This window comes from Acanthopagrus latus, chromosome 7 (genome assembly GCF_904848185.1).
Source record: "Acanthopagrus latus isolate v.2019 chromosome 7, fAcaLat1.1, whole genome shotgun sequence".
NCBI classification, from domain to species: domain Eukaryota; kingdom Metazoa; phylum Chordata; class Actinopteri; order Spariformes; family Sparidae; genus Acanthopagrus; species Acanthopagrus latus.
Window position 1 is genome coordinate 2,187,987 of NC_051045.1, and position 27,084 is coordinate 2,215,070.

Sequence of the window (27,084 nt, forward strand, 5' to 3'; positions counted from 1 at the left end):
TTTAGGCCAGATGACACCAATTTAAAGTAATAAACACAAGCCGTTCCACTTTTAAATGAAAGAAAGTGACAGTGAGAAACGAGCCTCTGAAGCAACAGAAACATTTATTTTACAACAGTACATCAGATACTTGACGCACACGTCTGCCTGACAGACGCAAACATGATCAGTCCATGCTAAAAACAGAAAACCTCTACGTCTCTATGTACTGTGCCACTGCGTGTATATACAGCGGGTCCGCCATTTTGTCACCTCGTTGTCAAAATGGTTCACATCTAAAATTCTATACATCCCCTCCACTAGTCGTTAATCGGTTATTAAAAACATAAGAAAAACAAAATAAATAAAATAATGCTTCATTATTATTATTATTACTACTATTGTCTGGTCGCTATATTCACTCGTAGATCAGTTCTTGTTAATTATGTCGTCGTTTCAGATCTCTCTATGGAAGCTTCTTGACTCCAGGTTCATGTGTTTCAGGCTTCACGCTGCATTCACTCGGACACCGTCGCGTGTTTGGTCGATACAGGTGAAATGAGAAAAAAAAAAGAAAAGGAGGGATTTTGGGGGGGTTTAACAATGTGGCATTTCAGTGGTCACATGACATGAAGCACAAAAAGAGAAAATCTGGTGAAAACAGAACATCTGCAGGTTTAAAAAAAACCCCTTTCTGGGTCGTTAAAATACCTTTTAATTGATCAAATGTTTTCAATGGAAACAACATGAATTTACTTGATTTAAAGAACTTTTTAAAAAAAAATACTTTTTATGAACCTGCAGATTCCCTGAAACCACGTTTGAAGTTGAAAGTGGAGTCATGGAAGAGATTTATTGCACTTTCTCATGATATGTATAAATACATAATGAACAAAGTGTTGGAGTGAGGAATCGAAGAACAAATAGTGAATAAATTAGCCTGTTTGGTTCAGTGTAGGTGCTTTTTTTTTTGTAGTTTTTTTTATAAAAATTAAAATAGTTGACACAAACAAGCACAATGTTCCTGTATTTTCTACTGTAGCAGAGCTGGACTGCTATAAAAAAAAAAAAAAGAGGAAACACTACTAAAAAAAGTGTTATACAATTAGACCCTAACTAATCAGTGTGATTGTTGTAAACTGCTCTTCAGATGCTATGAGGATTGTATCATCTACAAAAACTGCCGCCACACGAACATATAAGACTTTGGATATCGATATCCTCCCTTCATTAACAACATAAATAAGAAAAAAAAACAAACAAAAAAAAACAACAATGAGAAGCAGTTCTACGGAGACAAACGGAAAAAAAAGAAAAGGAAGAAAAAAATAGTGTTCAAACTTCTGACCAACGCAAAGAAATACAGTGAAATCTAAACACACAGTTCACACGACATGTACAGCATTTTTACTTTCCCACAAAACAAATTGAAAACTAAAAATAAACAGACAAACAAAAAAAGGGGCTCAATCAGTGTGTATGTCTGTTCGTCCACTGACCTGCGTTCATGTACTTGTAATAACACTGGACTCTTCAGCACACACACGGCTTTCAGTGTGAGGCAGGAAGCTCAATCCTCCATGTGAGTGGGTTTAACATAACAGAAGAAAGAAGTGAGGAAGAAGAGGAGAAGGACCGTACTACCACATGTCCATACCCTGAGAGAGGGATCCCTCCTCTGATCCTCTTCCTAACCATTCTCCTTTTATTTAGTCGTTCTTCATCTGAGGGTATCATATTCGGATTTGTCTTTGTGGGCCACTAAGTTTTCAAAATATGAGAGAAAATTTGTTCTCACTTTCCGATCTGTGATGGAGGGGAGGAACACAGCAGTCCCAGATAACGTTGAGCAGGACTGTGTGTCTGCTGACTGATGTGGATTTCCAGGTATCCGCTCAGTCACGGTCACATGCGCCAAAGCTGATTAAGATTCAGTCTCGGCAGCGGCAGGACTTCCAGTATTTTCTCAAGGAAGTGTGTTTCTGTCAGCTGAAACCTCGCCTGATTGCTCATGAAGTGCTGACAGCTGACACACTAAGGGTGGCAAATTTATCAGACATAATCAGTTGAAATCTTTAGGAAACGCTCTATGATGGTGATCAGATGTTCCGTTTCCGTTCAGCGAAGCAAAACTTCAGAATGAAGGAGCAGAACCAGACTGAAGTGCAGGGGAACCGATGCTGGTGTGGCACCAGCTGCATGCTGCTCATGAGGGTACTGAGGACAAATGAACCCCCACACAGCCGTATCAACTGCTCATGGAACATAAAGACGGGATCTCTGACCTACTTCCAGCCAGCAGTGGGCTGACAGAGAGGCTTTGATAAGCGTTTCCCAGCGAGCTAAAAGCAAACCACGTGTTTTCTTACGTTGAAACAGACACACAAAGACTCGTCGCTGCATCAAACGACGTCTTTAAAGAGCGTGTTCTGTGCAAGACAGCTCTGTCTGCTACTGGTCATTATATGTCCATAATAAAAGGAGCAGCGCGACCGTGTGCCTTGAAAAGTTGAATGTATTTCAACTTGTAAAAATCATGAGAGCACACCAGGCATTCAAACAGACGTGGACTTGAGCAGCAGACCTGGTTCTGTTCAGACTTCGTGTCTGCCAACATGTTTGTGCTGTGAATGATCTGCGAGTTCAGTGTGCAACAAAAACTTCTGATTGTGTGCAGACAGTCTGCAGTCGAAGATGATGTCAAGTCATGCAGACTGCTTGTACGTATAACTTGTGCTTTAAACTTACATTTACAAAATGATTGAACACACATTCAACAGAATCTCCCCCACATTTCAACTTTCTTCTGATTTTTTAAAATTTGCACCTAACCCTTACCCCCCCTTCAAATATCCAGATGTGCTCCCGACTGACGACTGTTACCAAGAATATTTTACATCCTGGGTAATAAAACTTGTCTGATCTGTGTCTGGTTTTTATAAACTGATGTTACAAGAACTGTTTTTATTCTCCTCTGTCCTCTCCCTCTCCCTCTTCGACTCACTCCATGATAAATGAACATTTAAAAAGATAAAAGTTTGGTCAGAGCCGCTGAGCTCAGGCTGACTTTGAGTGATTTGCTGGTGTGTGTGTGTGTGTGTGCATGTGTGTGTGTGTATATGTGTGGTATATCATCATTAATTAAATTTTTTTTGGCCTTTTTGAACAGCTGAAGAGAAACATAACAGATGAAGAACTGATGAGAAAGGTGATGAGACTATGTCAGCATCGTCCTGTGATTGTGGAGGAACTGATTGTAAGAGTGTGTGTGTGTGTGTGAGTGAGTGTGTGTCTAGTATGTGTCGGTCCTGTAGCTGTGGTGGGCATCAGAGGTGAGCGTGGTGGTTTCTGTGGCGGAGGACGGCTGCATCACGATGGGCTCGCCGCCATCTGAGGATACACACACACAAACAAAGACACGATATTAAGGTTTAAAACAAACTCCTGACAGGGAACTTTTGTGTGTTTGCTGCAGCATCGATGCGTGGCGGCCCTCACCTCTCTCGTCAGCGGTCATCTGGGCCTCCAGGTCCTCGGGGGAGACGTAGAACTCGGGCTCCTGGTCCATGGGCGGCCGAGGTTTACATTTACCGCAGCAGCAGTTACAGCAGCAGCACAGGCAACAGCAGAAGTAACAGCCTGTGGACAGGCAGCAGAAGACGAACAGGGCCTGCAGGGACGAAGAGCCGAGACGCAGAGATATTAAATATTAAACAGACGACAAACTGATGAAGGTGAACATGTCGAGGCGGAGGGAAAACAAACAATTAACGCTCTGAAAATCTTGTTTAAATATCAAATACACTGCCGAGTGTCAGACAGTATTCACTTCTCCTCAGGCTCATTCATGATTCAGTGCTTCCTGGTGAAGTTTACAGTTGTGATCAGTGATTTAATATCAGTTTGAGTATTTTTTCTTTTAAGAAAAGTCAAATCCTTGTATTTCAGCCTCTTAAATGTGAATACTTTCTGTTTTCTTGCTCCCTCTGTGACAGTAAACTGAATAGCTTTGGGGCTTCAGGAAACATTTCAACATTTTCTAATAATTTAAAGATCAATGAACATAATGTTGCAGCCCTATTAAAGATGAATTGATTTAAAACACCTACAGTAAATCATCAGTGGAGCAGCCAGTTGTTTAGACAGATTAAGATGATTTGTGCTTTATTGTGAAGTTAATTAAAATTACAACCCTGATTACAAAATAGTCGGGATGTTGTGAAAAACATGAATAAAGCAGAATGCGATCATTACACTCAATTGGAAACAGGTTCAAATACAATACATTAAATCTTCATTATTCTTTCTGAGTTTGATGCAGGCAACACCTCTCAAAAAAGTTGGGACAGGAGCAACAAAAGACTGGGAAAGTTGTGGAATGACCTAGAAACAGCAGAAAACAACAGGCTCGCTGGCATCAGGTGATGTTCTCACGAATCATCTTACCTTCGCCCACCAGCTGGACAGAACGAAGTAGGTGTTGACGTTCTCCTCTCCGAACTGCTCTGCCACGTAGAGCCCCAGCGAGCCGTATTTGTCGTAGATGTTCTTCTTGGTGGCGTCGCTCAGGATGGAGTGGGCGTTGTTGATTTCCTTAAACTTTTCGGCTGCATCTGGATTGTCCGGGTTCTTGTCCGGGTGGAACTTTAACGCCAGTTTCCTGTACAGAGACAGAGAATGGAGGATGGATTAAAAAAAAAAAGCCACACAAACACACAAACACAACTCCAGCAGGCCTTGAACACAGCAGGATCAGATGATGATTTCAATGATTGCTCTATTTTCACCTGGGATTTTCCTGCTATGATACGTCAGTCTGTCTTTCAGTCAGGCATATTAAGAAGTTTCATTCAAAACAATCTTAGACTTTACATACCTAAATAAATACCTAACACTTTTAAGTTACCTGATGCAGAGAAAGGCACTAACTTTTCATTATTTTCTTGTTTTTTTGTTTGAATTTTCTTGTTTTCTTCAGCAGAGTTTACACTGAGAGTGACAGAAATGTTAAGATTATCATCAGTAACCTGATTTAATCTCACTGATTTGATCCTCTGGCTCCCTCTAGTGGCTCACAACATAAAACATCAACAAGACAGGTGGGGCGACTGCAGCCGTCTGCCTGGAGTTTCTGATTTTCTCTCTTTGTTGCTGCTCGGGACGCTTTACCAACCCAACATGTGTCTGTCTGAGAATGAGACTCAACAATCAACTGTCTTTGTGGTGCGTTCAGGAACAGCTTCTATTAATATGACGTAAGCTTCAGTTAGCTGGAGGAAACAAGTCCAATCAGTACTTCTACTTTTACCTTTTTGTGTTGTTTCCTTTTTAAACATGTATCTGAAATTCTATTGGAGGAAAGAATTTGTGGACTCTGCACAACATATCATGCAACTCTTAGCTGCCGAGCTCCAGAATGGATTTAACAACAGATGAATACAATAAAGGATAAATGTCTAATCTTGTGTATATGAACAGATACCTGTAACATTTCTTGATGTCCTCTGTGGTGGCGTTCTTGTCGACTCCCAGCACGATGTACAGCGATTCTCCAGATGTGGAGAGAGTTCTCTGTCTCTGCTGCTCCATGGCCTCTCTCTCTCTCTCTCTCTCTCTTTTGTTCCTCCTCTGTCACTCGCTCCCTCGCTCAGTCAGCCTCTCACCTGTCAGGTAAAAACAAGAAAAGAGGGGAAAACAGGCTGATGAGCTGAAAGGTTCAAATCAAAGACAAATCACTTCACTTCCAGTCCTTCCACTGGCCCTTCTTGCTTTCCGTCCTGCACATTTTCTTTCAAACACTGACAAAATAATCCAGCATATATGTTGCGTTAGGCAAAAATGTTAAATTACAACACTATTAAATAATTTTACAGAAATGCTGCAGGTGTAAGGTGAAGACCTGGTCCATTAAACCTCCATGTTGCTGATGAACAGAACTGGCTTTTCCAGAAGCCTAGATGGTTAACTGAACTAGGGGTGCAGCAATTAACTGATATCATTTTCAACCACAGTTTAAAATGTCACTGTTTTGATGGATTATTACTATTTTCTTGTCTGAATGAAATCACATTTTTGATGAGCTAAATTTGCTTGAAAACTCTTTGCTCACATAAATTTACAGTGGATTTTTGTCATTCCCTGTCGTTGTACTTTAACAGATTCCTTCTATAGATTTAACTCAAGCAACTTATAATTTCTTGAGGCAATATTAAGACCCTTTGATGAAAAGTTATAGTTTTTAGTGTTCTATAACACCACACAGTGGACACAGGAAGTCACAATGACAATCTGCATGTTCAATCTGCATGATCTGACTTTTTGTTTATTTGTACTTATTATTTTTTACTGGCAACAACTGTAAAAAAAAAAAAAAAAAAAGAAAAGCAAAAAGCAAGCAGAGAAATGTTGTGGGGACAACAATAAATCTGTAATCACTGCATCTTAAACCAAACACAGTGTCAGGGACAAGGACAGGCGGAGACAGGAGACTAAAACTCACTCTCGGTTTCACAGGAGTAGCTCTTGTGTGAATGTCAAATATAGCAGGAGGTAAAGATCAAGTCCCACTTTTTGAAAGGTGGCGAAGTGGTGACCGACCTCTCTGTTGGTGGTGTTGTGGGATTTAAGGGTGTGATGTGTCGAGGAGGGGAAAGGAATAAATGAAGTCAGTCGGGGTAACCTAAGCTGATGTCACACAGCCAGCCAGGTAGGCAGGTGTGTGAAGAGAGATTAATATTCTGTGTCCTGAAGGAACCTCACCTCACTGCAGGAGCTGAGCTAAACAAGATGCTTACACTCCACACACACACTCCACACACACACTCCACACACACACTCCACACACACACTCCACACACACACTCCACACACTCCACACACACACACACACAAGGGACAGTTCACCCCAAAAAAAGAAGAAAGGGAAATTCAGTCAGCTCTGTAATGTCCTGCTACCCTATTAAACCTCTGAGCCAACACTGAAATATACAAAATGTATATTAAAACACAATATATAGTATATCATAGTACATCGTGTTCATCCACCTCACTTTTGTCACACTGCCAAACAATAACACACTGATTTTTAACTTAACTAGGTCATCCGTATGTGAGGTAACAAGTTCACCGTCGCCTTCTATCAGTAGATCATTAAATCCTGCTAACTGAGGGCTGCTCAGATGTCGATCTATATCTCTTTTAAAATGTAATAAGTAACCACATTAAAAAACAGACCAAACAAAGTCAGATTTCAGCATCCATTAATTTATCCTCTGTGGTGTCCCACTTTCTCTCCTGTGTTGCTCTCTTTTATCCCCGTCTCTCAGTTTCTCTCTCCACATCAGTACCAGAGCTTATTTGTGTGGCTGGTGGATAAACAGAGATCAAACCCGAACCAGAACTGAACTCTCAACTAATGAGACACCCTCTGTCTAACTTACTGTTAGACCAGCCAGTTGGTCCAGGATCAAGAATGTCTGCAGTTTTAAAAGAAATGTTTCTTCCTCCGACATCTGAACAACAATACTTCATTATAATGCTGTTTTGTCACATTTGACCTTTCTCAGAAGACTCAGTATCTTATCTTTTCGATTAAATTTGATTATTGATTAGACGAATAGAAAGGGTGGCACCATTTTCAGTCTATTGCTCCAGTTTGTTGTGTGCAAAACCATTAATTGGGGTTCTTAATCCGCTGAAATACAATATGAGACACAACTGGAAATTGAAAGAAAACAATCTGCAGACTTTTTTATCTTAAAATGTCGACAGCATTATTTAATTAATTAACTTGAAAGCATGCATGCGGATAACAAAATAAAGGTGTTTTTAATGTTTTAAGTCCAGCAGTGACCTGCTTAACGTTCGTCTCGCAAAGATAATTATTCAATCATTAATTAAAAGAAACGCTTGCAGCCACTGCCCTGTCAAGGTGCTGCACTACCCTTTGTTTTTTCATTCCATCAACACCACACTACGTATTAACATTTAGAAAAGAGATTTCTGACATTTGTGAATAGATTTGCAATTACTACTTTAAACCTGCTGTGAATAATAGACCCCTAAGCTGCTGTAACTACAGAACTCACCACAGAAACGGCTGATTTAGAAGTTTACGCTGTGCAGTAATAAGATTCTTGCTAAATCGTCTTGTTATAAACCTGATGAAATATATGCAAGAGCTGCAGGAGATCAGTGGAGTGAGAGCAGGTACTGAAGGTCAGTCCGCCGAGCAGAAGCCTCACAAAAAAACAAACAAACAAACAAAAAAAAAAACCAGAGTAAATCCGCCCAGTGTGGAGCTGCGGGGCTTGTGTACAGCAGGCATTACAGTAAGCTACTTCAACCAGACCACAGCACACTGACAAACACAATACATCCACTGGAAACAACAAGAACAGGAGTGGGCTAGTAAACCAGCTTCTACCAGGAACAGAGATGATTATAAGCTGTATTTCAGGAATGAATGCTCACCTTGGACACTAATTTAGTACAGGTGAATTTGTTATTCATGATCAAAAAATGTTAAGATAATAGATTTTAAGTTTTAGCATCCTGAAGGAGATCCACCTCCTGACCTGTGAACTGAGCAGCGACAGGTCGATATAGGCCTGTCAGACAGCCGGTGTTTGGGGTTGGCAGGCTTAGAGACCACGCTAAGCCAATTCAGCCACACAGACAGACCGGAGCAGACCGCTAAACTTAAACTAACGACAGGAAAAGAAGCTTCACGCCGTCTTCACACCAGAACCTGAACCTTCCCGATGAGCAATTATCACACCGTGACTCACAGGCGGAGTATTGTAACAAGTACAAGGTTCCCATCACAGTTACATCAGTGTGATTCAGACACATATTTAAACTGAGTGTGTGATATTTATTCGTAGGAGGCTAAAACATAGAAACCAAATTATTCTACTCTACTTCAGATTACTTTCACATTATTTCATATTATTATTTATTATTTCATTTAGTAGAAGTCATGGTGAGTTTTTGTCTATATTTACTTTATAATGTTTGTTTCAGTTAGTTTCCAGAGTGGATTTGCTAATTTAAGATGATCTTGTTTTTGTTTGTTTTTACTAGTTATTGTTTAAGGTTTTAGTCCTTGTTATTATAATATGGTGGGTATATGTCAGGAGATTTGTTATAAATTGATTTTACAAGTTTTATGCTGTGTCTCTTTTACATTTGTGCATATTTTTTAAATTGTTTTTATTGTGCCTTTTTATACTATTTATGACTGTTTTTGCCACAATGTAACATAACTACGTTGTACAGCACTTTGCTCAACGTGCCGTATAAATCAACTTGACTTTACCTAGTTTTAGTTTAGTTTTAGTTAACTAAAACAACCCTGATAGCTGAGTTTAAACACACACTGGTATGATCATTTAAAGTGAAGTTTTGCACATTTTGGGGAGTGTGTTTTCTCCCTCTGACCCTTCAGCTATCTGCTTTACCCAACCTGAATTACATCTAGGCTTCACACATCACTCAGTTTTAAATGTTTTTGGTTGAGTGCGCAGATAAAGCACAGTGACAAGTTTTAAAGCTAAAGTTCAGGCTTCAGAAGGTTCCTGACGTCAAAGACTGCTGCCTGATTAATCCTGAAAGAGTTTTATTGACATAACAATCATAAACACAGACTAACTATTATCATTCAGGATATGTGGCACATTCACTGTGTGGGTCATTTTAGTGACCTTGACCGATGGCTATAAGCAAAGCCTGTTTTTCTGTGTGGGTTAGCTTTAGCTTTAGCAGATTGTCAGTGTCTGTTAACCTAAACATACAGGGATGATCTTAAACACACACAAAATGTGTACTAAGAAACACACACCATTAACAAACACACCACACATGAAAAGCTACAGGTCAGTGTGTCCTAAAAAAACAGAACATGACACCAGGGTGATGAAAATATCTCTATTATTGAAAGTCCTCATTTATGGTCAGCCATTAGTCCAAAACCCTATACGGCACCAGATGGGACTTATTGCCATGGCAACCCAACACACGCTCGACAACACATTGATTTAACACCTCTTTAAATCCCACCCACTACTGTACCTCAGATTAACCAATCACAGCACAGTTTCACCACCCACCTGACTGGGATTAACCAATGAAGGTGATTCATCTGTACCTCAGGGATTATCTACATGCTGAGTGACTGTGTGTGTGTGTGTGTGTGTGTGTGTGTTGAACAATCACATCCAAACACTGTGAGCTGAAGACTCCGCCCAGAGCTGGCAGCCAATGAGATTTTGTCTTGTTGAATGAGCCGTGAGTCGAACTGGCCATTCAGAGGGAGAAACAGAGTGGAGAGAATTAACGCAGAGCGTAAAGAGGCGGACAGCATATGGTGTGTGTCTTACAGTGTGACTGTGAGACTTCATATGGAAATCTGCTTCCACACCTGAGTCTCACTTTTTCTTTCTCATTGAATTTTATCCACTGAGGGATTTTTTCACTGAGAGTAAAACTGCAGCTCAGCCTCAAGTACACCTGATCACATCATCACCTCACATCATGATATCAGCATACAACCGTCCTGCTTTTTAATTTGCAACCATTTCACAAAATTAGGGCACCATCTAAATGTTTATTCTCTTTATTGATTAATCTGTTATCTGCACAATTAAACCAAAAAAAGTCATAAAAGACAAAGAAAAGCAGCAAAAATTTACATTTAAGCCACTGACACCACCATTTCTGATTTCTTTGTCAAACCTCTGTTCCAATTAAAGGTTTTGAATTGTCCAGAAACACTTCAGATTCCTCCCAGGCAAAGTTATAAAGAAAGAATCAAAGATTAAAGAATCTAAACGACTGAGATTAAGAGCGCATAAAACCTCATAAACAAAACATAAATGAACAAAAAGTGCTTATTGATTCAGAATCTTAAGAAAATATTTCCATGCACTGAACATTAAGGCAAAATATCTGGTGTTGCTCAACCTGACAGAATGTGTCTGTAACTTAAACTCAGAATAACAACCCTCACTGTTCAGAACAAAGAAATAAAACAACATCGGTCCAGACACTCACATTGTTCTGCTCTGCTTTCCAAGGTTGTGTAACTGCAAGATGTGAAAATCGTCTCCATAACAAACGAAACATCATCAAACAGCCTGTGAACATCTGAGCCGCTGCCAAAGACAGCGCTGCCTGCACACTGAGGGAGTCTTCATGCCTGACAGCTGAATAACACCAAATACAGCAACATATGAGACGGCCTGTGTGTTTATAACTACATGCACGTACATAAATCCTTTTACAACGTCAGCAGAAGATAAACATGATAAAAGCAACAATACCAATAGTTTAGTTCCTACATGAAAACGACTGTGAAACGACTGTCTGAGGATGATCTTGAGTAACCAGGTCATGATTTCTGGAAAGAGACACTGCTGTTCAGTTTATGCCACAGACCAACTTTTCTGCAGTTGATATCTCCAAAAACTCTGAAACTCACACAAAACAGTCCAAGTGGATAAAATAGCACTGCAGGTAAGAGGAGAAATATTTAGTTTTTTGGGTGAGCTGTCCCTTTAACATTGAGAGAAGGACGTGTCCAGAACGAAAGCAGCTCTACTGGGGAAGTTGGGAGTTTTGGTCCTTGCTACAGACATGAAGTGAGACTACAGAGGTGATTACTTTCCTTTACTGAGATCCATATCAGCAGTCAGGAGTTAATTCCACCAGTCCAGTGGTTGAAGCACATGGTGGTTGTGTAATGATGTGTGTGAGTCTGGACTGGAATCACAATTATAATGTCTAAATTTTTAAAGCTGTTTTTCTCTGGTGCTCTTCTGCTTTGTGTGTGTGTGCATGTGTGTGTGTGTGTGTGTGTGTGTGTGTGTGTGTGTGTGTGTATGTGTATGTGTGCAGGGGAGATTTGAGGAAAAATAGGCCACGGTTTTTGTTGTCAGCTTTCGTCAAAAGAAGCTGTCACTTTACTCACACACAAACAGCGAGATGACTGTAAACTGCAACCTAAATATTATTCAAAAAGCCAAAAGATCTTTTGTTAGTGATGGGGCTATTTCATCTGAAGAGAGTGCTTCCTCTGAGCGATTTATGTGGCGGTTTGCAGTTGCTCTCTTTAAGATTTTAATAAGTCACTTCCTGTGCGCAAAAAAAATTGTGTCCCCATCTCAAAATCTTCTACAGATAACTATGACACGACAGTGACTTGTGAATATGCTTCACAGTATGCGTAAACAGACTGTTGCTCTTTCCAAAAATTAAGTTCAAACTAATTTGAAATGACACGCAATTTGTTCAAATGAGTTCCATGCGTGAAACTGATATTTTAGTGAGTTGATGCTTATAATTTTCAGAGCTGTAACAGTTGTAACAGCAGGGTAAATACAGCTAATTACACGGCTGTGAAGCTGGCATTTTATCATGATTACAGTTATCAAAACCTGACTGTCATAAATTAAACAGCCAAATCAACACAATGAGCACGATACGAGAACACTCTAGTGTTCGATATAACCTCAGGTAAAGAAGCAAACCACAGCAAATCCCATTCCTGATGAGATAAGTGTGTGTTTGTCTTTACTTTCAACCTGGTATTAACCCTGTGTTTGTCCAGGGCAGGTTCACTGAGCTCCTCAGATCATTCCCAGCAACACCCAGTGACGCTGTCCACTACAACCTGTCTGAGTCGTAGTTATAAGGGACTCTAAGTTACATCATCTTCTTCTGTTGTTTAAAAGCAGGCAATAAAAGGTCAAATGTGTCGCAACACTTTGATAAAAAGCCTTTGATACCTGATTCTAAAATGAGCATTTTTTCTGGTTTCTTTCCTCTCTGACAGTAAACTGGATATATTTGGGTTGGAGACAAAACAAAAACATGTGAGGACGTCATATTTGGCTACTGACCAGTAAACACTAACTAGTGTAATCTAGACAATAATCTATGTATTAACAGACAATGACATAATGCCCCTAATTATCTTTTTCCCCATCATCATCTCAAAAAAACACATGACACATGATGATGATGATGCTCTAATAAACTAAGCAATTTCTCTCCCTAAAGTTAATTGTTATGAACATGATTTTTTTCCCTTTATTGATAGAACAGCTGAAGACTTGAACAGGAAACAGGATGAGAGAGAGGGGAAGTGACATGCAGCAAAGGGCCCAAGGCCAGGTGTCGAACCCGGGTCTGCTGCAGCGAGGACAAAACCTCTGTACATGGATGCCTGCTCTACCAACTGAGCGCCCAATGAACATAATATCTTTAAAAAAATGTAACCAGGAGTTCAAGGTGCATCACAAGGTGCTTTTACAGTGTAAAAATGTTTGGGGGAAATGTCCCTTTAAGCCTGTATACAGAGGATCACAACAAATTCCTCCTATGTGTAAAATCGTACTTGGCAATAAAGCTTTTTCTGATTCTGATTCTGATTCTGATCATCAGACTGCTGCAGAAGACAGCAGTTTTCAGCCTTTTTAGAAAACACGAGTCACAACTTATTCTTAACTGTTGTCTTCCTCGTTTCTGCCCAGTAGGGAAGACATGGATCATTAGTCAGTATTACCAACTACAGCAGACACCAGCTGCTGTCTGTATAAACACACACACACACACACACACACACACACACACACGTATGCAAACACACAGCCAGTGTCACGCTTCACAAAATGAAATAAAGAAAGTGCAGCTGTAATGTAAATGATGCAGGGAGAACATCTTGTACTTCTCTAACTATCCTTCTCTTTCACTAAGGCTGATTGGGATGATTGTTAGTCTCAGTCTTAGTTTTTAATTTCAATTTTAATCCTCCTCTCTGTTCCCATCATCAGTTCTTCTGTATAATCACTATATACAGCACATACATTAGACATACACTACTCAATAACATCCAGGCTGCAGAGGTTAAATGAGACACAACAAAACAAATACTCAAACTTCATCTCTGCACCACTTTCCTGTAACCTAGCTGTGTTCAGCCTCAGAGGCTTGAAACAGAATTAGCTGGCTAGCTACACTGAGGAGGTTAAGCTAGGAAAATGAAAACGACAATGGCTCGACCGAAAGAAACACACTGATAGCTCCCTGTCGAAAAGAAACAGCCCTGACAATGATTTAACCAAAAGTCTTGGGTTCATCCAGCTGAGCTGGTTTCATATAAACAGGACATGGTGACATATTGTTTCTTCATTTTCTCTCCCACATGTCACAAACGCAGGACTGTCTGTTGGCCCAACACTACAAGGTGACATCTTCAACTTGCTTCTTTTGTTTGACCGGTAATCAAAAGCCTAAAAGACATCCATTTTACTACCACATCACAGAAAGAAAAGCAAAACATCTTAAAAGCTGAGAAGCTGGAAGTCAATGAGCAATATCTAATCATCAGACTTGTTGCTGATGTTTCAGCTCATGTGCTAGAAATCTTGCATGACTCTTTTCCCTCCCTCTTCTCCAGTTCAAATCCATCTTGGAGAAGTGCTCCATCTCTCTTGCTTTCAGTAGTCTCTTCCCCTCTCTTTACTCAGTCTAAGATGAGATCTTTTTCTCCTCTTACCACATTTTTTTTTACCCCTCTTTGGTACTTTAAATTTATCATATTTCATACCATTTCCATCCCTCTACTCAACCCCCTTCTCCATGTCCAAACACCACTCAGTGCCATTTACGCTTCCCCTCGCCGTCTCTCCCCCTCATGTCACCCTGTTTAACCCTAGTTAGATGGCATTAGTATTACATGCTGATAATTAATTATTGAGCTACTGCATCTCATGAATTTCCAGACTCATTTTACAAAACTGCACAGAGTGGATACACTGCTTATATAAGGAAAAATCCTGAGGTTACATTTGGTTTATCATGAAGAATTAGCTTGTAAACAGTAATGGCCTGTGCAGTGTTTTACACAGCAGGTTACACACACTTTCAGCTCCTCGCTCACTGCTCAGATATTAATCTTTAAGTGGTCTACTGAGAATTTGACCACACCTCCTGCCTGCTGTTATCTACGTTGCTCTGATAATGGAGTAGAAATGCTTGTGAGCCATTTATTTGCTCACTTTGTTTAGCTGCTCATCATGACAGAGCTGAGAGAGCGAATGGAGACAAGCACATCACATCACATCTAAATCACTCGTCGAATACCAAACAGTTCTTATTTCGGCCTCTAATACATGAAATTCTCTCTTTTCATTCTTTCAGATCAAAAGCTATAAACACTTTAAACACTTTTGGCTCTCTGTTTGACATGTTTGATGTGCATCAGTCATTATTTTTTTCTTTTTATAGACTAATCAAACTGAAAGTAAAGGTTGCAGCCCTTCAGACATTAGAGAAAAAAAATTGTAAGCGGCAAATTGTGAGAAAGAGCACACAATTACACATCATGTAATGCTTGTCTGGCTTTTTGGGGTAAACCAAACCAACTTCAGACATTTTAAGATGTCACTTTGGGCTGAAGAAATATATAATATACATTTTTACAATATACATTTTACAATACAAAATAATAGGAAGATTAATCAAGTATCTAAAAGTACAATAAAAATGTGACTTCATGCAGAAAAATAAACACGAACACAAAAATCAGTCTTTGCTTCTTGTGGTTCTGAATTTAATGAGACTGGGTTACAAACACACGCAGCCCTGCAGCCATTCCTGCCTCACAATAGATGGTAATGCAACCTCAGTGTTATACTGAGAGAGTCAACACAGCTGCTGCACATGTGCATACAGTACAGGAAACCAATCACTGACACATCTCAGTATTAACTCACACAAACAGTCACCAAAGTAGATTAAAATAAGAATTTGTTGGATGATTTTTTTAAAAACTCATTCTTGCTCTGCTCAGGAACAATAATAACATTCCATGTTTAGAGCAAGGAATCTCCAAACCTGCCCCCAGACATCTCAATCACTATGTTTTCGAACTACAAAAACAACTGAGAACAGAGCTTTATAGAAGAAAAAGAACAGCAGTGTCATCCGTCAGTATGAAGGTGTCTGCACAAGTTGTCATTTGTCACGCAACAGAACACAACCCTTTCCGACCTCTGTGAGCAACGCTTGTGTTAACCACATCCACAGCTTCTGTGCCGACAAGATAGACATGTGGGTCTTTATGCTAGAAATCCACATCTTATTCCAAGAGAACTGTGGTTGTGGTTTGTTAGGAATTAAAACATCCTATGATGACATCAAATGTCCCTAAATTACAAAGTCATCTGTAAGACTCTGAGACAGGACACATGCACGAGTACTGCCTTGCTGATGAAGCCCTTTTGGTTCCATAGCAAACAATTTCAAAGCAAAATTGGAAGTCAAGTTACCTTTGACACTGATTTAATAGAGAGGCGTTATGCTGATGACATATCCATATGCTGTCAGCTGAAAATAACAACACAATTACCCACAACAACTGCTTAACTGAACGCAGAGACACACTCAAGATGAGCACAAAGTGCAGACCAGGCCACCATTTGGAGCAAGGGTGCGCTAGACACGAATTAGCTTTCCTATCAGTGTCTTCATCCTGGCGCGGGGATGCTGAGATGCAAAAAGGCCAATCCAATTCATTAGCTAATGTCCAGTCAGCTGCCTGTTGACATTCTCTCAATGGACACGCACATGCTAACAGTGCAGGGGAAAACATCACAGTAACGACCAGGACTCTGCTACGTGGACTAACCACAGATGTGCTGTAAACTCCAGTGGTCCAGGATCACCGCCCACTGTAACAGCATTTATTTCATTATGAGTTTGATAAGTTGTAATCTGTAAATGTTTATACGATGTCTATATGTATGTACGTCTATTCTCTTTCTTGCCTTGTAATTATATAGTTTATTTTGGCTATTGGTCTTTTGAAATATTGCGTTATTTGGTTGCAGGACGTTAAAGGATTTCTGATTCTGATTGATACACTGAGAGAAAATCAGTACATTTTGTCATGTTCCAGCTTTGAAATGTTTGTATAACTATTTATAGACTTTGGTGCAAAGACAGAATTTAGTAGGAATGAACAGCTGGAGTCACATCAGATTCTGCTCTGATCCTACTGATTGGGCGAATAAACACTCTGGATTGTTGGACAAAAAAAGCAATTTGAAGATGCCACTTTAGGCTCTGGAATATTGTAAAGAGAATTTCAAAGAATGTTTTTTACATTTCATGGAAGAAACATTATAATAAAATATGTTCACGGGCAAGGCACAAATATGACTGACTGCTTGGCAGACCGGCTGAGCGCTCAACAAGAGAAGAATGTGGTTGTATCAGTCAGGTGAGAAACCAGCACTGCTTAAAATAGTGTTCTATTCTGATCTTGATAAAACAGAGCGCCTGGACAAACTGTGACTCCATTAACAAGTTTTCTGTGGAACTCTCACATCACATCAGAGCTTCCTTATCACGCTACTGGGTACTTTCACAGAGGAACTTCAGAGAGAGCGCTGCAGAGAGAACATCCATGATCCAGCAGAACGAATCAATGTCAAATCACTGTCAAAGATCAGAGAGGGAGGACGGAAATGAAAGAGGGAGGGTGAGGATGATGAAGATGGAAAGACAGAGGAAGACAGAGGGGAGACAGCAGGGTCAGGGAGAGAGAGAGATGGAGTGACAGAGAGAAAGAAAGAAAGAAGGCAGTGGTTAAGGGTGAGAAAGAGAAAGAGAAATGTGCAGTAACAGGAGAAGGGAAACTGAAGGTGAATGTCTGACAGTCCCATGTGACTTTTGATCACAGGACTGTTGCACCATGCTGTCCAAAGGACACGCTCATGCAAGACACATGACTGGAGGCTAACCGTAGCCACAGCCTGTTTCATCCAGGAGATCTGTTGTTGTCTGACAGGGAGGACCTTCTCACCTGTAGATGATAAACTACAGGGATAGTTTCACCACTCTGATCACTAACAATGAGAGAAACTTGTGTGTGCTTTTCTTGTGTCTTGTTTTACCCGACTGCACGTCAGTGGATCAGAAGCTCAATAAGGTCAAAAATGTAAATCCACTTACTGTTCATGTGCACTGCCTTTCAGAAATGTCACGCTCAGCTGTGACTAACTCTACAGTTATTTACACAATTTCTGACAGTATACTTCTATCCCACACACCAAAATACACCAAACTAATGATAAGAAAGCTGCGACTGCACTGCTCTCTATGGATTCAAACTTTCAATAATGTTGCACTTCTCGCCAGCTTCAATAAGTCACATTAAAGCATGCATTAATGCATTTTACATTTGGACAGCTGACTGAAAGGCTCTCTGTGACTTCACTGCTTTGGCTATGTCTCTAAGTGCAACGTACATGTTAACCCCTCTATGAGACTTAAATTACTCACAAGAACTGAAAGATAACAGCATATGCGTATACTGTCAAGGAAAAAATGATATACAGGCTACTGCTTTGGTTTTTCATTAATTGGGTTGGCAAATGAAAATCAATCCGTCATGAATAATGTGTTTCTGTCTCCTGCTGTCATCTACAGCTCGTTATTCATTCTGATGTCAGAGACTGAATACGAACCCTGTCAGCCTTCTATGTGAGGATAGAAATATCAATACCAAATACCAGTGAGCCAAAGCTGGAATCCCAGCTGGGGGATAATTTTAGGTTTTCAAGGGTCGCAGCAGAGACACTTCGACAGGAAACTGTTTCACAGCACCACCGCTAATTAATGTTACTGCAGTTTAGAATGAGCAAAGTAAATCATGTAAATGAGGTAGAAAATCTTTAATTGCCTTTAAACTTTCTGATTAAAGTGAAAAGATACAAGTTGCTATTTTGTAGGATTTGGTCAGAGTTCCTCAAATGTGAGGATTTGCTGCTTTTCTCTGTTACGATCATGGCAAAATTAAAATTGGACACTGCTCTGGAAAACTGTGGTGCTGAGATTTTAAAGACTGAGGGGTAAATACTTAATCAATCAAAAAAAATTAGACTAATGGATAACAAAACATATTGCAGCTCTACCTTCTAGAATGAATGACCAGTGAGCTGACTGACATATATTTCCCAGTGGAGCTACAGTGTAGCAGCGATGATAATCCCCCTCTCTGACCTACTACAGCTCTGTTATCTAGGTGTAACCTGATTTGATGTGACTGGCTTTTGTGTGAGTCACTGATGACCGCTTACCAGAGCTCATACTGATGACATCACCCACCATCCCCTCGATCCGCTGAACCCTTACACAGACCCGCTGACTCAGAAATTAATACGATTTGGTCAAATGTTTCCCGGTCACGTACCGTAACACAACGCTGACTCAGGTGTGACACTTTTAAAGGGGATAACTTGCCAGAATGGATGACTCCTTGAAGTTGATGCAATCAATGCATCATTTAGGCACTTGATGAATGAAAACATCATGCATCTGAACAGATGATAGCTAGTCATGCCTTTGAATTTAGTGTGGGCTGAAGCTGAACTATAATGGCTGTTAAAACACTTCCCCATCTGCCTGTGCAGCTGGAGATACTCTGTCGTTGATAACCTCAGCCTCCAAAAAAGCCTCTACAGCACCTAGACGAGGACACTCTTTGTCAGATTGTGTATATACTTTTCTAGTTTATGGCCATAGATAGAATATCTCATATTGTTTAAAAGTCATAATACAAATTAAGTACAAAAACATTTTAATGTCATTACACTCCAGTTCAGTACATCATGCAGCTGATGCTACATACCGATCAGAGCATTCATTTATTCATTTCACACGTCACTTTCAGTGGTAGGAATTATTTTACAAATGTGTACAAATGATCTGTGTGAAACTACCGAGATGACTCTATCTAAAGTACCTGTCTTTATATCAAAGACTAAGCAATACTACATTTTTGAGTTCGATATAAGGGAGGTAAGAAATCCAATGTAGGTATATTGGTCAATATTTTTTGCAGTGATCTTTCAAAGGTGGTGATCAAACACTTTTTTCCTGGGAATCTAATAGTTATATATTACCCCAAACATCTCCTCTTGCATTATAAGAAACATTATTTGCATATTGTCACTCGTCAGACAACAAATAAGCCGATACTGTCATAACTATGACAGAGTATCAGATGATAATATCTGCCAACTGATTTATCAGTACAATCAGTAATCTTTGGTGTCTGAGTTAAAGATAAGCAATTTAGGCCTTAGAAAGAATAAAGAGAATGTCTTACAATTTTTGATTTTATGGACTAAGCAGTATAATAATTGTAAGAATAATCAGCAGATGAATTGATAATGAAAGTAAAAGTTAGCTGCAGCCCTGTGATGCAGACACAGTACATTAAAGTGATGTCATTCACCACATTCAATTGTTCCACTGAAATCTACAACCAGTACAAATAACCAGCAACCTCACATTTGTAAAAGGATTGGGTGGAAGCTGTTATGGAACAAGACTTCAGTGGGTTGGGATTGAATAGGTGAAATAAAGGATGCATTTCCTGCACATCATGATTTGGAGATGATGAGGAAATATGATAATTAACGATTACAACCCAAGTTAGTGACCGGAACCAAACCTGTAACTGTAATAAACTAAGGTCATGATGAAATGATTCTAACATCTTCTGCCATGAGGACACACGCTCTGTCCAACACCCACACAGACAGCTCAGACTACCACCTGCCACTCCACATACACATCACATGAGGACAGGAAAAGACAGCAGCTCTCCTCCAGCTATTTCAGATTCACTCGCACCAAGAATAGGATCTGTCCCACACTGAGAACAATACAGCGGAAATCATTTCAACTACTCAGCCTCAGACTCTTAAACAGCCTGGCTCTCACGCTGACGTGCTATAAAACAAGTTGCAGGGGGAAGTTGCACCTGTCGCTCCAACATTTTCAAAGACAGGAGACAGTGGTGCCTCACTGGGCTTCAGACTACAAATCCGGATTTATTCTGTGATGTCTTCTCACTGTTTTTTTACTCAACACTGACTAAATCAAGAGTCGTTAGAAGACACAATAATCGATGAGACGCTTCGGGATCTGGATCCAACATCTCACACACTCCCGGGCTCTCAGTTCGTGACTGGCAACCGAACTAGAAAATACCGGTCGGCTCGAGAATCAAACCGTGGTTAAAGCGGATAATCTCCAGGCACCGCATCAAAGGAACACACACAGCATCCATGTTGGTTAGCCAGTCCATAGCCTAGCCTGCTTTGAACGATATTCCTGGTTTGAATAAGCCAGCTAGCACTTAGCCCGCTAACTAATCCAAGGGCAGCAAAGCTGACTAACGTTAGCCCACTGGCTACATCTGAGCATGTCTTACCTTTTCCTCCCTCCCCGAGCAGTACAGCTTCTGTTCTCCTGTCTCAAGTGAAGCGTGACTCGATTTCTTCTCTTCTTTTTTTTCTTTATTGTTTTTTTATAACACTCGCATCTCAGTTCAGCTCAGTTTTCCGCCGGTGAACCATCCAAACAGCCGCTAGTTCAGCCACCGCGCTAACGGCTACAGCAGCAGCAGGGCGCGAGCTGTCAATCCGGGCAGAGCGGTCGCGCGGAAACCCTCCTACTTCTTCACCATCTGCGCGTGCCCGGCGACGAGCAGGCGCGCGCAGGACTGAAACAGGAAGTCATCAACACGGAAGTCACTTTGGGTTACTAGCAAGCGAACAAACAGAAAAGTTAGTGGCGACTTCTTCACTACACAAATCAAGGTATTTGAAAAATACATTTCAGTTCCAAACTTCAGTTTTACACAAAGCTGCTCACACGGGACACATATGCTAAGTTTTCTGTTATTGTTGACTTTTGAATGACTTTAGCTTGCCAGATAAAATGTTAAGATTTTGGCCTCCGTTCGCTCGTCGGTTTAGCTAAGTCACGGGCTAATGTTAGCATCGACTACCAGCATGACACAGGCAGAACTGCCAACAGCTAATGCTAGCTAGCTGCTACTTTTGTTAGCTTTGCTTTTAAAAGTATTTGCGATACAAACGAGCAGCTCCCAAACTCCTGTAACTTTTTTGTGACGTTCAGATATCACTCTTAAAGAGTTTAATTGTACTAAATAAATAGACTGATCACAAATCTTACGCAACTCATCTAACCACAGTACTTTGGCGTTAGCTAGCAAGCTCGCTAACTTGTGCATTTTATTACTGGGTATAAGATTGCTTCAGATGTTAACGTTATTCAAGCTTTTGGACTTTAAAGTAACGTGTCTTATTCTATTGTACGTATAATAGTTAGCCAGATCCCATACTCTATGTTATTACTTGTAATAAGACAGGATGCTTTAGAAAGTAGGAGTAAAGTTTCTTACTTCGAGTAGAAGTAACTAAGTAGCTAATATAAAGAGTTGTATCAACAGTATAGGCAGTAAAAGTATCTAAAATAGGATGTGAAATTTAACTGATATTTACTTTTTCTGCCAGCGTGTAAAACTATGAGTACAAGGAACTGGTCTTGTTTGTGGTTGTGCTAGTTTACTCTATGACTGTGATATCTTTGCCATCAAACTACACAGATGTTTTTAAGCATTTATGATAGTGGTGTATCGCTAGTGCTGCCCTAAATATTCTATCTTATATTTCTTCCTCCTGTCAGTGAAATGCCCATTTCATATTATAAACCTGATTTTCTTTTCCTTCAGTATTCAGGCTGGTTTTCAAAGAGATCTAAAGATGTCGTCAGGCGCTCTCTTTCCAAGCCTTGTGAGTGGCTCCAGGGGAAGCTCCAGCAAGTACCTGGTGGAGTTTCGAGCTGGTAAAATGACCTTGAAGGGCAACGTAGTGACACCTGACAAACGCAAGGGTACAGTGTACATCCAGCAGTCTGACGACTCCCTGATTCACTTCTGCTGGAAGGACAGGACCACTGGGAATGTTGATGATGTGAGTAACCACAAAGTAATGATTTAAGTTGCTTTCGTATAACTTTTCCTATACTGTCTTAGCCGAACTAGTTGTTAGATTTGAGGACATTTTGTTGTACCTACAGATTTTGAACATATTGTAAAGACTAGTGCATACAGTTAATAATAAATTATGAGTTGCAATGTGCAGTTTTTCTTAGTCCCAACAATCCAACATTTGAGGCACTGATCACGGGCCACAGCATGCCTGGTTTTTGTGAGGCCAGTGACATTTCATTTCCCCACATCTCCCTCTTTCCCCGTTTACTGGTATCTCTCTGTTAACTCTTTATCAAAGGCTAGAATTCTGGTAAATCATTCTAGCTCTAGTCAGGATGAAGTAAGTTGAATTTATTTGAACTTTATCTGCATATACGTCAAGTAATCAGTGATTCTAGTGGGAGTGAGATAAATCAAGAACTGAGGAACACTTTGAACGTGTGTTCATGAGACAGGTGCGTAGGAGAAGGAAGAGCGTATCAAATGTTGCAGACAAACAAACTCCCACAGACTGTCTAACTTGAAAAAATACATTGAACTGACGTTTCAGTGCTTCATCAGGCAAAAACAAGTTTGTGTGCAAGGGACATTAACCAACCATGCTTTTCTGTTATGTATATGGTTATTTTAGGTCATATAAACCTAATAATTAATAATTTAAGACTTACATGTCAATGTTTACAACTCGTCTGATCACACTTTGTTAAAAAGTCAGCGTGACAGAACATGTTACTGTCTTCAGGCATGTTTTACATTCCACAGCTACCTCAAGGAAAACTCTGGTGGTGGCAGCAGCACTGTCACCTCAGTTTGTCATTTCCCCTTTCCTGTTCTTTATTTGTACATACAAGCACTTTCCCTACGAGCATCGCTGACACATTGAATCCTCATTTGGCCTGTCGTCCACAGAGCAAACAAGGTGACTGTGTCTTTTATTTCAGAGCTGCAGTGATGTTTGCTGTGTTTGTTTTCCCTTTCTATGACTGGTTGATGATGATTTGTTGTGGCAGAGCAACCTCAGTGTTTCCCCCCTCTCTCTGTTGAATGTCTGATCTTGTGTCTTCCCTGCTCCAGGACCTGATCATCTTCCCTGATGACTGTGAATTCAAGAGGGTGAGCCAATGCACCACAGGACGTGTCTATGTGCTGAAGTTCAAGGCTGGATCCAAGAGACTGTTCTTCTGGATGCAGGTGAGAGGAAGAAGCTTCTCAGCCTCTTCAACGGAGAAGAAATGGAGACCATTCATTTGAATGTGTGTTTATGTCTGTTTGTGCGCAGGCAGATGGATATTTAATGGAGGCAAACTGAGTGTAAAATGAAGTGGGAGGCATTAAGTGCGATGAGCATGGACGATAACAGATTATTACACTCCTGATGAAAGGGTGCCTCTCATTCAATCTATTCTGTCACCAGTAGGTTTCTGCTTTCCTCTGGTCCAGTCCAGAGCAAAATTTAGCAGTTGAATAAATGTTTGTAGCCTCCCGTGGATCGAAGGATGATCTGCATTCTTTATCTCAGTTTTCAGAGATTTAGAATTCAGTTGTTTATGACACAGAGCAGCAAAAGTGCAATCGGGACGTTTACAGTGAGGAGATTTGTCTTTTTTATGTGATGTGAATGATCTGCCTTGTGTCTCCAGATAGGAATAACAGGTAATTTGGTCTGTGGAGAATTCAGCTCTGATTTAATAGAACTCTTGCTCTTTCAATTTCCATCAGGAGCCAAAGACTGACAAAGATGAGGAGTACTGTCGTAAGGTGAACGAGTACTTGAACAACCCTCCCATTCCCGGAGCGGCAGGCAGCGGAGGCGGCAGTGGCCACGAACTCTCTGCACTTGGAGGAGAGGGAGGCCTGCAAAACCTGCTGGGAAACATGAGCCACAACCAGCTGATGCAGCTGATTGGACCAACAGGACTCGGAGGACTGGGTAAGCAGCACTGGATAGTTCTTTGAACATGTCACATTCTTTCCCTGTGCTCTCTTTGCTATATACCAAGAAAACGTTTGTTCTTTAAATAAAGAGATCAGTTTGGTCCCTTTTTGACGTGTTTGTCTTTGTCTAAGGAGGTCTGGGAGCTCTAGCAGGACCAGGACTTGCCAACTTGCTGGGCAGCGGCGGACCCGCCACCAGCAGCTCCTCATCCAGGTGAGACAGAACACATCACTCACATCAGCATCCCTTCACATCACCACTGGCATTACACATGTGTAAAACTATGATATGAACTTATATCTTCCTCTTCAGCTCTCGGAGCCAGTCGGCAGCAGCCACTCCATCAGGAGGAGCCCCCAGATCCAGCTCCTCCTCCTCTCAGGCCCCCACCACCCCTGTGACTCCTGCTGCCTCAGCTGTCTCCCCCACTACTGTTGCTCCCTCCACACCAGGTACATGAAGTACTGTACTGTCATTATGTGTCACCTGCCAATTGATACTCGCCGTTCATATGAGACTAGATGGGTTTTTATTCATCTGTCAGTTATTAAATTAAGCTGAACTATTTTCATAATGGTTTAAGACTAATGAAAAGTCTAAATTATCTGGTTCCGGCTCCTTAAATGTGAATATTTTCTGGTTTTCTTAAACCGTAGTGACAGTAAACTGAATAACTTTGGGTCGTGGACAGAACAAGACTTTGAGCACGTCCTCCTGGGCTTTGGGGAAACATTCATCGACATTTTATAACCTCGTCATTTGCAGCCGCAGCTCAGACCCCAGTGGTCCCAGCCTCTGTTGGAAGCCCTTCCTCCCATCAGCCCATCCAGCTCAGTGACCTCCAGAGCATCCTGGCAACTATGAACGTCCCAGCGGCTGCACAGGGATCAGCAGGTGAGTTGGCAGGCTCATGGTTCTGATCCAGAACTTCATCGTTTCCCAGCCACATCATTATATAAGACTAACAGGGCTCCTCTCCTGTTCTGTAGTCGACCTGGCCAGTGTTTGCACCCCAGAGATGATGGCTCCCATCCTGACTAACGCTGAGGTCCAGCAGAGGCTCCTGCCCTTCCTCCCCAGTGGAGAAAGTTTACTGCAGAGTGCTGATGAGATCCAGAACACACTCAACTCACCTCAGTTCCAGCAGGTAGGAGGGACAGAACTGAACACACAGAAAAGAGAGAAAAACCTTTGAGTAAACAGATTTATCAAAATGATGCGCACAGTCATTAACACTGGTGCGAGATATAAGCTGTGTTTTTATTTTACACCGATGAGGCTGATTAGCTCAGTCACCTGCTTTCACAAGCTCTTAAATGACGCGGCACCTGATGTTATTTAATAAGGTGCTGGTGGAGCGTGGGGAGATGGGTCATGTGCAGTCAGATAATAGATCGTAGTTAAAACAAGCTACCACAGTTAATTTAATCAGGTTATAAATACGTCCAACTGTCGTGTTGAATGACTGTGACTCGTGTCTCCGTCAGGCGATGGGTATGTTCAGCAGTGCCTTGGCCTCCGGGCAGCTCGGACCTCTCTTGAGTCAGTTTGGTCTGCCGGCAGAAGCCGTGGATGCCGCCAACAAAGGAGGTGAGCGACACACAGACACACAAAACTATAGTCCAGTTACTATATTTAAATTTTTTGATGTACTCTGAACTATGAGAATATGACTCTATTATTTAATGCAGTCATTGTTTACATCCACTCCTGTGGTGTTATTGTCGCTGCTCTGCTTGTCCACCTGTTTTCTTGTATTTATTTTTGAATTATATTTCTATTTCTTTCTTGTCAGATGTGGAGGCGTTTGCCAGAGCCATGCAGGGGACCAAAGGAGACTCCAAAGAGAAGAAAGAGGACGATGAGGACATGAGTCTGGATTAGAGCTCACACCACCACCACCAACTAGCCTCAACTCAGTCCCAGTAAAAATCTGTGATTCCTTTCATTTCAGTATTTTTCTTGACCTCCTCTTCTCTGTAAAGTTGTCTTAACATGTTTCTATACCAAAGGCAACCGTCTGCTCCTACTCAGGTTAGCAGAGCTGTTTCCACTGCGACCACCTTGTTAACTGTGTGACCTGCTTATCAACGGCTCTGTTCTGTTCGTTTTTACTCTGAAAGGTCGGCGGCAGTTTCTTAAAACAGACTGTTGTGGGATTAAGCCTTTAAGTTTGATATTTTCTTCCTGTTGTTACACTACAGAACAGACTGTTCTCAGAATGTTTTGTGATTTTCTCTTGATAATAAAAAAATCATATTAGCAAACAATTTAACTCCAGGGTTTTTTTTTT

General features: G+C 40.9%; 2 protein-coding genes across 3 annotated transcripts; one reads left to right on the forward strand and one right to left on the reverse strand.

The window, feature by feature from the left end:
• Positions 1-84: 84 nt before the first annotated feature.
• On the reverse strand, positions 85-21,464 carry dnajc5ab (DnaJ (Hsp40) homolog, subfamily C, member 5ab). The gene is made up of 5 exons (XM_037105393.1): positions 21,269-21,464; positions 5,462-5,642; positions 4,426-4,639; positions 3,478-3,649; positions 85-3,369 (listed from the first exon to the last, which is right to left on the reverse strand). Exons 2-5 carry the CDS (start codon positions 5,566-5,568, stop codon positions 3,272-3,274), a joined length of 591 nt encoding a protein of 196 aa, XP_036961288.1. The 5' UTR covers positions 5,569-5,642; positions 21,269-21,464; the 3' UTR covers positions 85-3,271.
• Positions 21,465-21,515: 51 nt separating this feature from the next.
• Positions 21,516-27,061, forward strand: adrm1 (adhesion regulating molecule 1). Of its 2 annotated transcripts, none has more exons than XM_037105390.1 (10): positions 21,516-21,656; positions 22,595-22,835; positions 23,930-24,046; positions 24,575-24,785; positions 24,923-25,004; positions 25,104-25,243; positions 25,557-25,685; positions 25,781-25,938; positions 26,279-26,381; positions 26,587-27,061. In XM_037105390.1, exons 2-10 carry the CDS (start codon positions 22,626-22,628, stop codon positions 26,673-26,675), a joined length of 1,239 nt encoding a protein of 412 aa, XP_036961285.1. In that variant the 5' UTR covers positions 21,516-21,656; positions 22,595-22,625; the 3' UTR covers positions 26,676-27,061. The 2 variants fall into 2 exon arrangements, with proteins under 2 accessions (XP_036961285.1, XP_036961286.1); XM_037105391.1 differs by having other exon boundaries at positions 24,926-25,004.
• Positions 27,062-27,084: the final 23 nt, after the last annotated feature.

Excerpts from the sequence above, each read along its gene's own strand:
- dnajc5ab (XM_037105393.1), bottom strand. The coding sequence starts at position 5,568 with ATGGAGCAGCAGAGACAGAGAACTCTCTCCACATCTGGAGAATCGCTG. Across the intron at positions 4,640-5,461 it reads GACATCAAGAAATGTTACAG|GAAACTGGCGTTAAAGTTCC; the intron begins GTATCTGTTCAT and ends GTCTCTGTACAG. Across the intron at positions 3,650-4,425 it reads TGTCCAGCTGGTGGGCGAAG|GCCCTGTTCGTCTTCTGCTG; the intron begins GTAAGATGATTC and ends TCGTCCCTGCAG.
- adrm1 (XM_037105390.1), top strand. The coding sequence starts at position 22,626 with ATGTCGTCAGGCGCTCTCTTTCCAAGCCTTGTGAGTGGCTCCAGGGGA. Across the intron at positions 25,244-25,556 it reads TGTTGCTCCCTCCACACCAG|CCGCAGCTCAGACCCCAGTG; the intron begins GTACATGAAGTA and ends CGTCATTTGCAG. Across the intron at positions 25,686-25,780 it reads GGCTGCACAGGGATCAGCAG|TCGACCTGGCCAGTGTTTGC; the intron begins GTGAGTTGGCAG and ends CCTGTTCTGTAG.